Here is a 15,209-nt window from a genome sequence, read left to right on the forward strand (position 1 = left end):
GCAAATAAACCAGTAGTTCAGTGAGCTTCCAACGCAAACTCTGGTTGCATCTGCGTATCAGTTATTGCAAACGATTTTTTTTCCCACACTTTTTTTGTCGTGGAGAATTGTATGTAAATAATCAAAATGTAATTTTTCAACATCTTATTGAAACTTCCCTCACAATTATGAAATTATTTGTTCGATTTAGAAGCGACATCTACAATTTGAAAACAACTAATTTAAGATATATTAAACATCTATTATCTTTTTTTATCAACCAGTCTCCGTTAATCCGACCAGTATTGAAAAACGTATTGTGATGTGTAATTTTTAATAAACTCGATTTTAAAACGTTTTGAAAAAAAAATGTCGACTATTTGGTTCGCCATGTTTAACAGTAGCAAAAAACTTCAAATAAATATTGTTACGGATTAATTTTTTTCCACAACTAAGTCCATAAATTCACCGGTTCGTTTGTAGTGCGTGTATGGTGTAAAAACAATCAGCAGGTCTCTGTAGAAAACAACGACGACATTTATTAAACACGAAGGCAATAACACAAAGATGACAAATATATACAGCCGCGACGGACACAGGAAACACACAGCAGCCCACAAATAGTAATCGGTACCAATAAGATCACAGCACTCAAAACGGCCAGACAGAATTCAGCAGGAGAAGAGATCATCGTAGCTTCACTCTACGGCCTCTCCAAATGGCTGTAATTCTCCACTGTCTCCTCGCTTTAGCTATATCCAACTGCCGGCACACTACTACACGACTGACTGCTCCTCGTAGGACTCGATGCTGCTCCCCAATAAACGCCAGGACTCGGCACACAGCTCAGTTCAGCAATCGCTTGAGCTTCACACAACGCTGGACTGTTCCGCCATTGCTTCGTTATCCTTTCAACAACTATTTTCACGACTCCAGCTGACTACCATTCATTGCAGCTTGAGACTGCCGGCCTTTTATAGTTCCTGGGAGGTGAGCCAAGAAGGTTCGGGACCAATCAGACGTATCTTGGTTCTTTTTGGATACATCGCTAAAATTCTCGAAGTTTCCAGTAATATCTATCTTTTCGCCAAGTTCTAAGATCATTGACGCGATACCCGATCAGTACCCACAGGACGATCGTAAAATGGTCTTTCCAGTGATTCAACCTACCTTGCTGGGAATCAACTTACCAGGCTTGTAACAATATTTTATGAAACTTTGTGTGACTATTTTGTATTCCGGAGTAAAATATTTTTACCCTTTAAATTTTGATAGACATGTAACATACTACTGTCGGAGTCTTTAGCCATCTTGTTAATTCTGCTATGTATTTACTGAGTTTTTTTATTTATGTTTTTATACATTCAATATTTATTATCTCAAAATTTTTATTCAAACCACACTTATAAGGTAGCTTATTCAGCATTCAAAATAAACTGTCTCTTCAATAATGGATAAAAAAAAACCAGGATTAAATATTAGTGACAACAAAATAAAGTTTAGAGTTTCATATCAGAATGAAATATATTGTAAAATAAGCTAAAAATATCGTTAAAAATTGATTAAAAATATAAAAATATATACCGTGATAGAATTGTATATATTTTTATACTGAAAATATAAAAAATAACTTCATTTTTATATTTAATTTCAAAAATAAAAATAATTTTTAATTTTTAAATTATAATTTTTATTACAAATTATATTTAATTAATATAATTTTTTAATTTTAATTTGATGCAAAAATCATTTTTGAGCTGTAATATGTTTAGCAGTTACAGCGAAAAAGTGCCAAAGCTCCGCTTATTTTTTTAATTAAAATTTCAGTTTTTCAAAAATGAGACCGAGATGCATATTATAAATATATTACAGAGTATAAATGTACCAAATTTGGTAACTCTAGGTCAAATGGTTTGTTCTTTTTCGAGCCAACACAGGCACACAATCTTCTTGATTATTATTAGAGATAAATAGGAACAATAGTAAATATTCATTTATCCCAGATTTCATATCTTTATTTTTTATACCTGAAGGCACATTACTTTAAATACTCTAAAGTAAGATAAAAAAAAATTTTTTTCTCCTTAATGCTTCAAATTATGAACTGCGAATTAATATCGACATTCCAAAGCTATATATCTACAAACAACAAAAAAAATTTTTTAAAGATATTAAACAAATACAATAAATCGAATTTCGATGTTATTGACTTTTTTTTTTAATGCTTTCGGGTAAAGTTCCACTTGAAGACAGAGAAATGAAAAAAAAAAAAAATTCTTCTACTACTCTATCTAATTTTAGACTTACTTAGATGGAGAAACTTTTTTATTAAAAGACTAATCTTTCTTCAAATGTTTAGCTTTGGAAAAGCTCAAACGCAAACTTTTACCCTCTTCACCCTTTGCCTCCAAGAGCCTCGGGCTATACTCGCTAAACATCGACAACTCGAAAAAAAAATACAAAAAATACAAAAAAAAAATACAAAATCTGAGGAAAGAAAGATAATTTAAATTTGTGTTTGCACGTTAGAGTAGAAGGGACAGATAGGGTGCAGAAATTTTCTCATTCTCATTCTCTCTCTCTTTTTTTTTCTATGTGTTTTTCATTTTCCGGAAAAAGATTCATTTTTTTTTATTTTTGTTAATTAACTAAACCCCCTGAAGGGTGTAGGAGATGCGATAGCAACAGACAAGAGAAACTGCTTTCAGTACGGTGAAGGAGGGGGGGGGAGACCTCGAATTAATAACTGACTTTTTTTTTTTTTTTCCTTAAATGAAAAGCTCGAGCGGTTACCAGAAAAGAGGTACAGCACACTTGTTTTCGAGCTTCGTTTGGGATTAAGCAAAAGGCCTGTCCCCTTCTATCTTAATGAGCTAGTAGGTACTCAGGGTTTAGACTCCCAAATGAGTATGGCGCAGGATATTGCAAAACAGTAGAATCCACTTCTATTTTGCAGTACTATCTAATTAGGTATCTGGATTAGTTCTGCACCTTTCATCTTAAAAATGTTTTTCACTCTCTATCTGTTTACTTTTCTCGGTAGGCTGAGCTCTTTTATGAGAGCACAGATGGAGGTTCTCGTGATGATCCTTTAAATGAGAAGCAAGTTATAAATTAGATTAGGATTCTCCTGCAGTTAGTTTTGAATTACTTTTTTTTCTTCCGTGGATTGGGAACGCGATTTAATTCGAATTGGGTTTTATTCGTGATTCTGTTGGTTTTTTATTTTAATTGTTCTTATTATTTTTGCAATAAGATGAGAACTGTGCGGGAAAGGAAATAGAAAGTGCATTTTTTTGAAAATATTTTTCCTTATAACTGATGATAATATTATTTTCAAAACTATTATAACTAAATTTTACTATTATTATACTATTGGAAGATAAACAACCCGATAAGATTTAAGTTTAAAAAATACCTTTTGGGCGAAAAAAAAATATATACGCTATAAGTGAAATAATTATTTTCATTTTTTTTTTCTTTCATATGCCACATTTTTAAAACGAACTAAAAAAATATAATTTCTCCTAATGCTATACGAACTTATAACGATATACATATTGTCTTGAAAAATTGTAATAATGAATTTTAAGTATTTTCATAATGTCAAAATGTTTATTATAAATATTTATTAAATGTTCGTTACAAAATATTTTTGAAAATGTAATGGTAGATTTGGAATTAAAAATGCTGGTCCGTATTTTAATCATTTTCCAATATCTAACTCAATCTGCAACTGTCAATTTAACCAAATTTATTATTTCTTACTTGCAGTTCGACCTTTGGAAGTCTCAATCGAAGGAAATCGAAGACCTCTCTCAGCCAACAGCCCTGTGGAACTCGTCTGCAGAGCAACAGGTTCCAGACCCCCTGCAACAATCACATGGTGGAAAGGGAACACCAAAATGAAAAGAACGAAAGAGCGGATATCCATAGATGGATACGTCACCACCAGTATTCTCATTTTCACGCCCACCAGTGAAGACAGTGGCAAATACTTGTCTTGCCGCGCTGAGAATCCTTTGATACCTGGAAGTGCTATAGAAGATGGATGGAAATTGGATATAAATTGTAAGTATAATTCTTCAAAAAAAATATATAGTTGCATAAGAAGTTTGATTATACTTTCGCGTATACTTAATACAAAGAAATTACAGCAATTGTGAAAGAAATCGAACCTCGAGATTTTGACGAATCTCGACGTTTTAGACTTCTCTGAGTTCGAAAAACGCATTTTTGGAAAATGTCCGTCCGTCCGTCAGTCTATCTGTGAGACAAAGGTAACTGAAATATGCTTTGAACAAGATGAATAAGATTTGGCATGCGATCTTTATACCAAATTTGTAATCTATCAAATGTTGTGCAAAATTCGCTCAGAGGAAGTCTGTCTGTCCGGCTGTTCGAATATAAGTGAACATTATGTGGTGAATTTGGTGTGGGCGAGGATAGAACCTGGACCTTGTGGTTCGCAGTCCAGTAAAATGACCATGATACAAAAGCAATTGCTCGCTTAGAGTAGTTGTTAACTGGCTTATAAGCTTTTACCACGTCCGGATCACCAATATGGTGAATTTGGTGTGAGCGAGGATAGAACCTGGCACATTGTAGTTCGCAGCTCAGTAACATGACCATGATACAAAAGCAATTTCTCATGTAGCGTAGTTGTTAACTGGCTTATAAGCGTTCACCATAACTATAATTATAAAACGAAGAGAGCTAGGTAGATAAAATTCTGTACATAGATTTAATATCTATAAAGTAGGCTCCTGTCAAAGTGTGAGCCAAATCGAACTAAGGGTTGACTTTGTCGATCTAAATCTGCAGAAACATGTAAACGTGATCATTAAAAAAACTTGAACGCATCAAATTTGATATGGCATTTGGAAATAAAAGTGCAGCTTTGTATCAATATTTTTGTTTTAATCGGTTGAGAAAAATGCCTCTAAACACAAATTCAATTTTCGGATACTATTTACTACTTGCCAGGGCTAACTCGCCCAGGATGACACGATAGATTCAGCAAAAATTCTAATTTTACGCCAAAGATTAATATTTCGTAAAACTATTGTAAGCTAATGCTATGTAAGGCGTTCTCTGGGATAACATTTTTATTAGAGTATATACGAGAAAGTTTTGAGGGGATTACTCTCTGGTTTGTTTTTCTTTGTGTATATATAATATATATATAACATGCATGCTTAATAGCATCAATAAATTTTAAAAATTACCTTTTATACGGTATGGACAGTGCCTCAGTGATGAATTTGTTTTGGAATATTATTTGAAATATTAGTTAAAATAACTTGATTATTTAAAAAAATTTAGATAATCAAGCCGAAACGATAATTTTCAATTATCATATTCAGTTCAAGAAATACATTATATTATTCATTTGGAAATATATTTCTATAATATATGTAAAATATTCATGAGGTGTCAAAGTTTTGATTGTATATCAAAATGTATAATTTAACTACTTTAAAAACTTATTTCTAAAATTTTATATTTAATTCATCTAAATAATTATGAGCTTGGAGACATTAGGAAAGGAAAGGGAAAAACGTATAGTGATGAGAAATTCAATTTTAGAACTTCAAATGTCAATTTGTAAAACACTGCGAAAAAGTATATGTTTTATAGGTATTCAAAAGGACATTCATTTGTATTATTGCTCCCAGTAATCCAAATAATACTTTACTGTTCTAGTTTATCTTCCCGGAGGCACCTCGTAATTGAAGATGATAAGCTTCCGGCATGGTGGTTGTTCTCGCCACCCTGGTGGGTACAGAAAAAAGTTGGGTTGTCTCCTCCAATCGATAATGGGATGTACTTCCGACGGGAAGGGTTGTACCGTGGCCGGTGATGCCCTTAGGACACAACTATAGTTCCAGACAGTGTTGCTGTTGCGGCGGTATAGTCTCAAGGCGGGTCGAAGCAGCCGGTTTAAAGTTACTGATCTAGTTTATAAATACATAGTTACCAGTTCTTAATAAGTAATTCTTGCGAAGTTGAATAAATTTTAGAAGACAAAATCAACCAATCAATGTAAATTTTTTTTTCTTTGGAAAAACCATTAAAGATCTCTTAATAAAATCTTAACATTTCGGCAAAGAAAAGAGAACTGATTGCTGATTGCATGAACATATTCGGAAATTTAACTATTTTCACGATCTTAAATCTTTTTCGGCATATGTTTGTTATATATTTTATAAAAGCAATAATCTTTGTCTATTTGTTAAACATAGAAATTTCTCAGTAACGTAGTTTCGTATCATCACTTGATGCCCTCGTACTTGTAAATAAACCTTATAATTCCAAAGTTTGTTTTTAACCAAACGTAATACATATGCAGTGTTTAACAATAAAGCCAAATATGCCAAAAAAAACAATATTCAGGCTATTCTTGTGCCAATAAAACCCAAAATGTACAGCTGGCAATAAATGCAGGCTAATTGTACTGCTAGAATGAAATGAAAAGTTTCTATATTATTTACTTTTTATTTAATTCATGTGTTTTGGATGACTTCCGCCTGAAAATTGTGGCAGAAATTCATAATATGGGTTGTTGCCAAATTACTAATGGAATATGGAAACTAGTTTCTCGTGGTAGCTAGTTTTTTCAGTGTCTGATAAAAACGTTGGAACATCGGAGATGTAACTGTCTACATTATTACAGAGTGCAGTTGAGAATTTTATCGCCTTTTTTCTCAAAGATTTTAATAATTCAAAGTCGCCCATTAGGTTCTGAATTATAACCAAAAACTTTAATTGATGAGCATTTAAAATAAAATCTGATATTCAGAATTCAACAACATAAATAAAAAATGAATATCTCTGTTTTATTTTCATGATGTGTTATTAAATAAACTCGAAAATTTAATATATCTTTAATCTTAAAAATAATGAATAACATAAAGTTTGCATTGTCTGTAAGCTATGAAAATATCCATTGTCTCCTGTCATAGTTATTTACATGACTTATTATAAGAAAAAAAGTATAGATTAGACCCAAAATTTCTTATCTAAGCAGAAACGCAGTATCATATCAGCTAGTTGTTATCCTTAAAATTCTAAAGAAGTAGCACATGTCGTTGTTGATCAGATCTCTCCCCCCCCCTAAAAATTCCTTTAATGAATATTGCTGCTCATCTACAGGGACCTCTCAGCAACCGCTCAAATCCGTAAAAATTTCGAAGCTTCATTAATTTTAACTTTTATCTATCCCATTTTTTTCTTCCACCATCAGAAACCGCTGACCGTGAACAAAACCGAAACATTAAACGAACTGACCCCTCGCCTAACCCCCCACCTGCTGGGGAGGCAAGCAGAAAGGGCTGACCGCGAAAGTGCAGACGATAAAGTGGCGTTCTTGGATCTTCGCCAGATCGACACCGACACCCGGGAATTTCGGTGGAGATAGGAGGGTGGGTTCTAATGAAAGGAGGGCAGGAAATCCACTATCCATCAGATCCAGCTAGGGTGGATAGGAGAGGACCGGATGGAATGGTCCGGCAATCTGGGTATTTTTGCTCCCGGATCTCTAGTCATCGCTAAGCTGAAGAGTGCCAGGGGATTGGGAGGGTCTGCAGTTCGAAATGTGCCCATAGAGATATTATGAATGGGAAATGTATTAGGTTGTCGAATGGTGTTAAGTCTTCAAAAGCTTTTTCCAACTGTCAATCAAAGGAGTTTCTGCGATCAGTGCTTAAAATGGGTGGATTTCGAACTATACGCAATCCATGTTGGACGTGTAATGTCTTTCGAATTCCTTTCTTTAAATATTCAGAATGACATTCATAAAGTTTGGCATTTCGATATGTGTCCTCAGAGACTTGATCATTTGAAACTATGCCAAATTATCGAAAAATACTTCGACTTGAAAAGCTTTTGGTGGTTGTCAATGATATGGAGTTTTCATTGAATGAGAATGAATCGCGAACTATGTGTTGTATTGTCAAGTTGTGTTCATTATATTATCAGAGTGATATTTGTTAGGAACTAAAATACAAAATATGTGCTTAGAGATAATTTAAATGGAAAGTTTATTAAGTCATGGAAACACTTTACATTTTTAAAAGGTTTCTTCCAAGTATCAATCAATTGAGTTGTTTCATGGAGAGTGTTTAAAAATGTGCATTGCGCATGCGAATCATTTTTTAATATAATTCCTTTTTTTAACATATTAAACACCATTTGTAACTAAGCTGATCAATTAGTACAATGAAATCTAGTTTACGAATTTGCATTCAAATATTCAAACATCAAAATATTTAAGAGATGGCACTTCTAAATATTCCTTAAGGTTGGTCAATAAACGTATTATTCTATAAAATTAACTCTAAGTTCTCAAAAGCTTTTTGAAATAATTAACAATCATTCTTAAAAAAATTGATGAATTACAATTGGAATGTAATTATTCTGTGTTGGTTAGGTAACGCCTAATATGATTTTTTGTTTACATCAAAATACTTGTCTTTATTATTGACTATAGGTAATATATATATATATTTATTAAATTTTTTATCATTCCAATGAAAGCGAATTTCTTAAATTAATTATCTTAATATTATCTAAATTATTAAAATTTTTCCAGAATTTAAGATTTTTCTTGTATGGATTTTTACTTTACATACGTAGCATAGAGAAAGTACAGTAAGCCTCAAAAACTTGCAACTCCAGATTTTGAGGAGACTCCACGTTTTAGACTTCTCTGAGTTCAAAAAACACATTTTTAGAAAATGTCTATCTGTGACAAATATATTTCAAAAACGCTTTGAGCTAGACTATTTAAGTTTGATATACAATCTTTATACCAAATTTGCCAATTTCTATCACATTTTGAGTAAAATCTATGCAAAGGAAGTCCATCTGTCCAAATATAAGTAAACGCAATGATTACAAAATGAATGGAGCTAGTTACATAATATTTGGCGCACCGATTTAACATGTAAAGTGAAGACACCAGTCAAATATTGAGCAAAATTCAAATGCAGGTTGACTGTCTGTGGTCTGTGCTTTCAGAAACATGCAAACCCAATAATTCAAAAACGCAGTGACTTAAATATATCAAATTTTTGTTTTAATTGGTTGAGAAAAATGTGTTTAAAACACAGATTTTATCTATGGATATTATTAACGCATTCTAGGGATAAATCACCAAATAACTCAGCAAGGATGAAACGATAGATTCACTAAAAATACTAAATTCATATGAGAAGTTGATATTTCGTAACTGTTGTACGCCAATGCCATGTAAGGGGTTCTATGGAATGACATAACTCAACTCACCAAGGATGAAACGATAGATTCACTAAAAATACTAAATTCATATGAGAAGTTAATATTTCGTAACTGTTGTACGCCAATGCCATGTAAGGGGTTCTATGGAATGACATAACTCAACTCACCAAGGATGAAACGATAGATTCACTAAAAATACTAAATTCATATGAGAAGTTAATATTTCGTAACTGTTGTACGCCAATGCCATGTAAGGGGTTCTATGGAATGACATAACTCAACTCACCAAGGATGAAACGATAGATTCACTAAAAATACTAAATTCATATGAGAAGTTAATATTTCGTAACTGTTGTACGCCAATGCCATGTAAGGGGTTCTATGGAATGACATAACTCAACTCACCAAGGATGAAACGATAGATTCACTAAAAATACTAAATTCATATGAGAAGTTGATATTTCGTAACTGTTGTACGCCAATGCCATGTAAGGGGTTCTATGGCATGACATAACTCAACTCACCAAGGATGAAACGATAGATTCACTAAAAATACTAAATTCATATGAGAAGTTGATATTTCGTAACTGTTGTACGCCAATGCCATGTAAGGGGTTCTATGGAATGACATAACTCAACTCACCAAGGATGAAACGGTAGATTCACTAAAAATACTAAATTCATATGAGAAGTTGATATTTCGTAACTGTTGTACGCCAATGCCATGTAAGGGGTTCTATGGCATGACATAACTCAACTCAGCAAGGATGAAACGATAGATTCACTAAAAGTACTAAATTCATATGAGAAGTTGATATTTCGTAACTATTGTACGCCAATGCCATGTAAGGGGTTCTATGGCATGACAAGTTCATTGTAAAGACCCCTCCCGCTGGTTTAAAGTTTACTCTTCATAACAACAACTTCATCATTATTTCGAATTGTTCCCTGATTTTAAGAAAATTATGCTAAAGCTGATTAAAACTGGAGATGGAAAATCATTTATAAATTTTTCCAAGTATTGTTTTTTGCTCCTAATCCTATTACTACAATTCCAAGTGCCTTAAATTCATATCTAAGACAGCATAGTATAATTCAATATTTTAAGTAACTGAATGAACGCTTTAAATCAGTAAAAATTCAAAATAAATTTGAAAAGCGTATACTTTTTATTATGCAAAGTAAACAGATACAATTAAAAGATGCCGAATCTTAAATGAAATCATCTAGAAATACAAACTTGTACTTAGTATAAAATTGATTCTTTAAATGCTCATTTTAAACTAATATTCAACTTCAATAAAAAAATCATGCATTTCATTTATTAAATGAAATCCAGTGAGTGGAAATTCATATATCTGCCTTTCTTAAAATATATTGTGTTAATTTTTAAGTGGGTTCTCTTAATTAAATATTGCTACGAAATATTCAAGAAGTCAGTCTCTGAAATGTTATGGAAGAGTAAGCCATTCTTTCAACTATTCTTTTAAAAGTGCGAGTTGCTGCAAATGTAATTCGCTTTGAGAACGCCTTCCAGAATAAAATATTTAAATTCCTGTTTCTCCTAGAACAAATAGTCTCTTTTGGGTGTAGTAGCAAAAAAGCAGCTGGATCTAATTTAATTGACTGAGTTCGTCTTCGAACGAATGTTAATTTCATAGGCCCTAAAATCCAATCTAATAAAAGTTCTCCATTTTCTGTATCGTTAGGAGAGCAAGTAGCAACTGAATGCTAATTCGAGAAGAAATTTATCCCTAATCTAATATTTTTATCATGCCTTAATTTAATTTTGTTGCCTTCAGTAATTTAATGCAGTTAAAGTTCTTTAATGTAATACTCCGTTGATTAGCTTTCAGCATTTTTTCCCCTTTTGCTTATGCTTTCAAATGTCAAACAACGTCAGAGTCAAAATTATGAGAACTGCTACGTAAATATATATGTGGAATATGAAATTTTTTTTAAATGTGCCACGAGGTGTGAAGATTTATTTCTTGGAAAGTTTATTATAGGCATTACTTAGTATTTGTATAATATTTATGATGCAATACCTATCATTTTTTACTTTCTTGTATACATAGTACAGAGAAAGTATAAATGTTTTCAAAACATGCGAACTCGAAGACTTTGGCGAAACTCCACGTTTTAGACCTGCCTCAGTTCGGAAATCTCATTTTTGTATAATGTTATCCTGTTTGTAATAAAGAAAACTCAAGAACGTTTTGTGCTAGACGGTTGAAATTTAGTTTACGGTCTTCACATTAAATTCGCAGATTTCTATCAACTTTCACAGGAAGTCTGTCTGTTCGACTTTTGAATATATGACTTATGAATCGACTTCTGAATTGTAAGCACCTGTCAAATTTTGAGCCAAATCTTACAAGGGCTTGGTCATCTGCCAGTATGTACTTTCAGAAACATGTAAATTCGGTAATTCAAAAACATGACTTACAAATATCAAATTTGGTATGAGATTTTCTGACTACAAGTTCACTTTTGTGTCAAATGTTTGCTTAAATCGGTTGAGATTGGGTTTTTGGATACTACTAACTCATGCCAGGAATTAATCGCCAAATAAGTGACCAAAAATGATACAGTAAATTCAGTAAAATGCTATATTCATGCCAAAAGTTTGAACTTCGTTAACTATTGTACGCCAATGCTATGAAAGGCTTTTTTGGCATGACAAATTTAATAGAGAGTGCACGCGAAATTTTTGGGGGAACTACTTAAACTGTTTTTAAAATAGAATGTGAAGTAAACTATATAATAGCATCAAATTGTGAGAAATTAAAGAAATCGCAGAAAACGAAAATGAATTATTACTATATAAAGATGTTTATTTAAATTATTAAATTGATTTAATATGAAATTTTCATTAATAGTATTTTACACATTTTTTATTAATGTCGTTTTTCGGTAATTGAATTTTGTAAACATGCTTTAGCTCATTTGCATATAGCTTTAACTTCTGAAATTTTGAATAGGCATATGTTCGTACTGCTAATTGAAAATTTTAATTGAATTTAGTTTCCATATGGAAATGTTTTCTGGTAATGAATTTGAGAGGAATAGATAACAAGATTCCACATTATTTATAATAAAATTTCAGATATAATATATAATGTTTCAAAAAAATTAGAAAAAAACTCGTTTAAATAAGTGTATTTGAAGAACTTTTTTTAAAAATCAAAATACGAAGATCAAATTGAAATAATGAAACTATATAAGACATTCAAAACAAGACCATCTCTAATAATAATAAAGCAGTGTGTCTGTATGCTGGCGCTTTACAGACGATATTGTTTGACCTAGAACTACCAAACTTGGCAGATATATACTTTAAAGGGTAAGAATGTTCACTTCGAAGCATATTAAATATTTAATTATTTAATATTAAACGTAATTTTAGCTTTCTTCTGCAAACATAAAAATTCAAAATGACTTTTTACACATTCTTGAAATTAAAAAAAAACTTTTTAATGATTCATTTTTCAAAATACAGTTTTTTGTTTTCCTATTTTCAATGAAAATTTCAAAAATATTTTCATCATTTCTTATAATAAGATATTTTATTGCTGAAGTAAATTAAAAAATTTCTATTATTGCATTTTTGTTTATTTTCCTTTATTGATGATCAAGATATAAAAATTTGGCATATTTATCCATTTTGAACAAGCTTGTATGATGCACACTTTTTAAAAAGATATTAAAATATTGTAATTTCAATTGATTGAATCTCAAATTCAATCAATGGCGAAAACTGTTTAAACTACGCCTACTTATAAGTAGTTCTGCTCTTTATTGTGGGTTAATTTAATGTATAAATTACAGACAAAAAAATAACAAAATGTATCGGATATTTAACAGAGCGGCGTAAAATTTCTAAAATAATATGACATATATATTTATCAAAATATAAAATTTAGAAAGATTTTGCTGTGAAAGCTATTGAACATTTTAGCAATTAAGATATTTAATAGAAATTTTTAGCATCCATTTATATAGACCAACCAATTGTTGCTAGTTTGCTAAAAAGGAAATAAAGCCGAAATGAATATTATTAGAAAATATATGCATGATAAAAAATGAAGTCTCCTGGAAGCGTCTGTATTTTTGAAAGAGTAAAGCTCGAGAAATACTTAACTGATATTGGTGATATTTGTATCATTTTGTAACGCATTTACTGTGGAAGATCTTAGTACGTTGAAGTCTTATTAAAATAAAAGAAAGGAGTTTTATAATTGCGATTTTAATGATTTTCCTACTACGATACGCACATGCGAAAAATTGCTGTATCTGTGCTTTGCATTTATTCGCGCATGTGAAAAACCCCAACCTGCGGATTCGCAAATAGCAAGAGCGGTGATATATTTCTTTGTTTACGTCTGATTTCAAACAAAGATTCAAAACTCTTTGCCGGAGAATCAGTTTTAATAACTAAGATCTTCCCTCTCATTCCAATAGATTTAGAGTTTTCCTTTAAATGTTTTCAGTTCCCAGTTATGCTCTGTTTCGCCTTGACAATAAATAAAGACCAAGGAAAAACGTTTCACTCTGCTGGAATTAACCTAAGCGAAGAATGTTTTTCTCATGGACAACTTTATGTGACACTTTCTAGAGTTACATCCAAACAAAATCTTTTTGACTTAACACCAGGAGGAAAAACAGCCAATACAGTTTACAAAGAAATAGTACGAAGCAAGCTGAATTTTATTTTCATATCAGATTATACAGAGTTGGTAAACAAGTATGGAAGAATGGGCTCAATGAATAATTATTTGTATATTTTTAAACTTTTAAATTATTAATTATTTTTTATGATTTCTAAATATATTTTTAATCCCGCATGACACTCCCATGTCATATCGGGTAGAGGTTAGACTTAAGATTAAAGCTAATTTTTCCTCTTGAATGTTATGCCACGGGCAACGCTGTACCGGTATTGCTAGTTAAATATATAATAAATAGGTTTAAAATTATAATTATTGTTAGCACTTATCAACATATTTACAATTTTTTACTACCGAATTTTCGATAAAATTTTCTGCATTTCAGCGAAATAATAAATTATATTTCAAAACACATTTATTTTTATTTGAATAGTTAATTTACAAATAAATAATATTTGCCTTATAGAGTGTCTTCAGACTTTATTTATAGTTCATTTTTTAACAAAATGCATTTTATGCAATTGCGAATACCTGCATTTCTGGCGAAAAAAATCTCATTTTGCAGTGATGAATAGCGGGAAAACAATATATTTGGTATTTCTGTAAAGAACATAAATAATCCTTCCTATAGTGAGGAAAAAATATTCAGCAAAATCTATTTTTCACTGTACCAAGAATTCCAGACATGCATTTTCAAAAGAAGCGAGCTTCAATTTTCATTTCAAAGGTAAAATCTTTTATCCAAAAATATCCGGCTGGCCAAAAACTATTTCTAAATCACTAGCAATGTCGTCTACTACATATATGGGATAATAAATGTACTGGAATCTTAAGAAGTCGGGGAAATATGTAGTTCATTATTTTCTACAGATTTATGTTCATGGAAGAGTTCATTTATAACTAGAGATTAGGAAGCTAGTGAAGGGGGAACTAACAATAAAATCAGAATGAGAATTCCAGAAACGTCGGTTTATTTCACTACTGCAGAAAAAAATAATATATTGTTATCAAAAAAAATCTATAAAAAGAAGACAGTTTTAAAAATGGTTTCAAAAATTTAAAGATTTTATCTCTATCATTTTACAAATCAGATTTGCAGCGGAAAATTGTAGACTCAACAGTTGTCAGAAATTATGGAAAATTCAAAATAAATACACCGATGGTAACTGCGGTTATTACATTTTTAATTTCTCGTATATGTAGTAGAGAAAATATAGTAATCGTCAAAAAATACGAACTCTAGAGTTTGATGAAACTCCATGTTTTAGAATCGCCAATTTTTGAAAAATGTCCGTCTATCTGCCTGTCTATGACAAAGAA

General features: G+C 31.4%; 1 protein-coding gene across 2 annotated transcripts in view; it reads left to right on the plus strand.

Annotated features, from left to right (window-relative positions):
- LOC129984692 (hemicentin-2-like) overlaps positions 1–15,209 on the plus strand; it is a 580,433-nt gene that overhangs the window by 514,016 nt on the left and 51,208 nt on the right. For both annotated transcript variants that reach the window (XM_056094630.1, XM_056094631.1), the window contains one exon: positions 3,754–4,050. In XM_056094630.1, the coding sequence (XP_055950605.1) occupies positions 3,754–4,050 (297 nt within the window). The remainder of the gene's footprint in view (positions 1–3,753; positions 4,051–15,209) is intronic.

This window comes from Argiope bruennichi, chromosome 9 (assembly GCF_947563725.1).
Source record: "Argiope bruennichi chromosome 9, qqArgBrue1.1, whole genome shotgun sequence".
Taxonomy (NCBI): domain Eukaryota; kingdom Metazoa; phylum Arthropoda; class Arachnida; order Araneae; family Araneidae; genus Argiope; species Argiope bruennichi.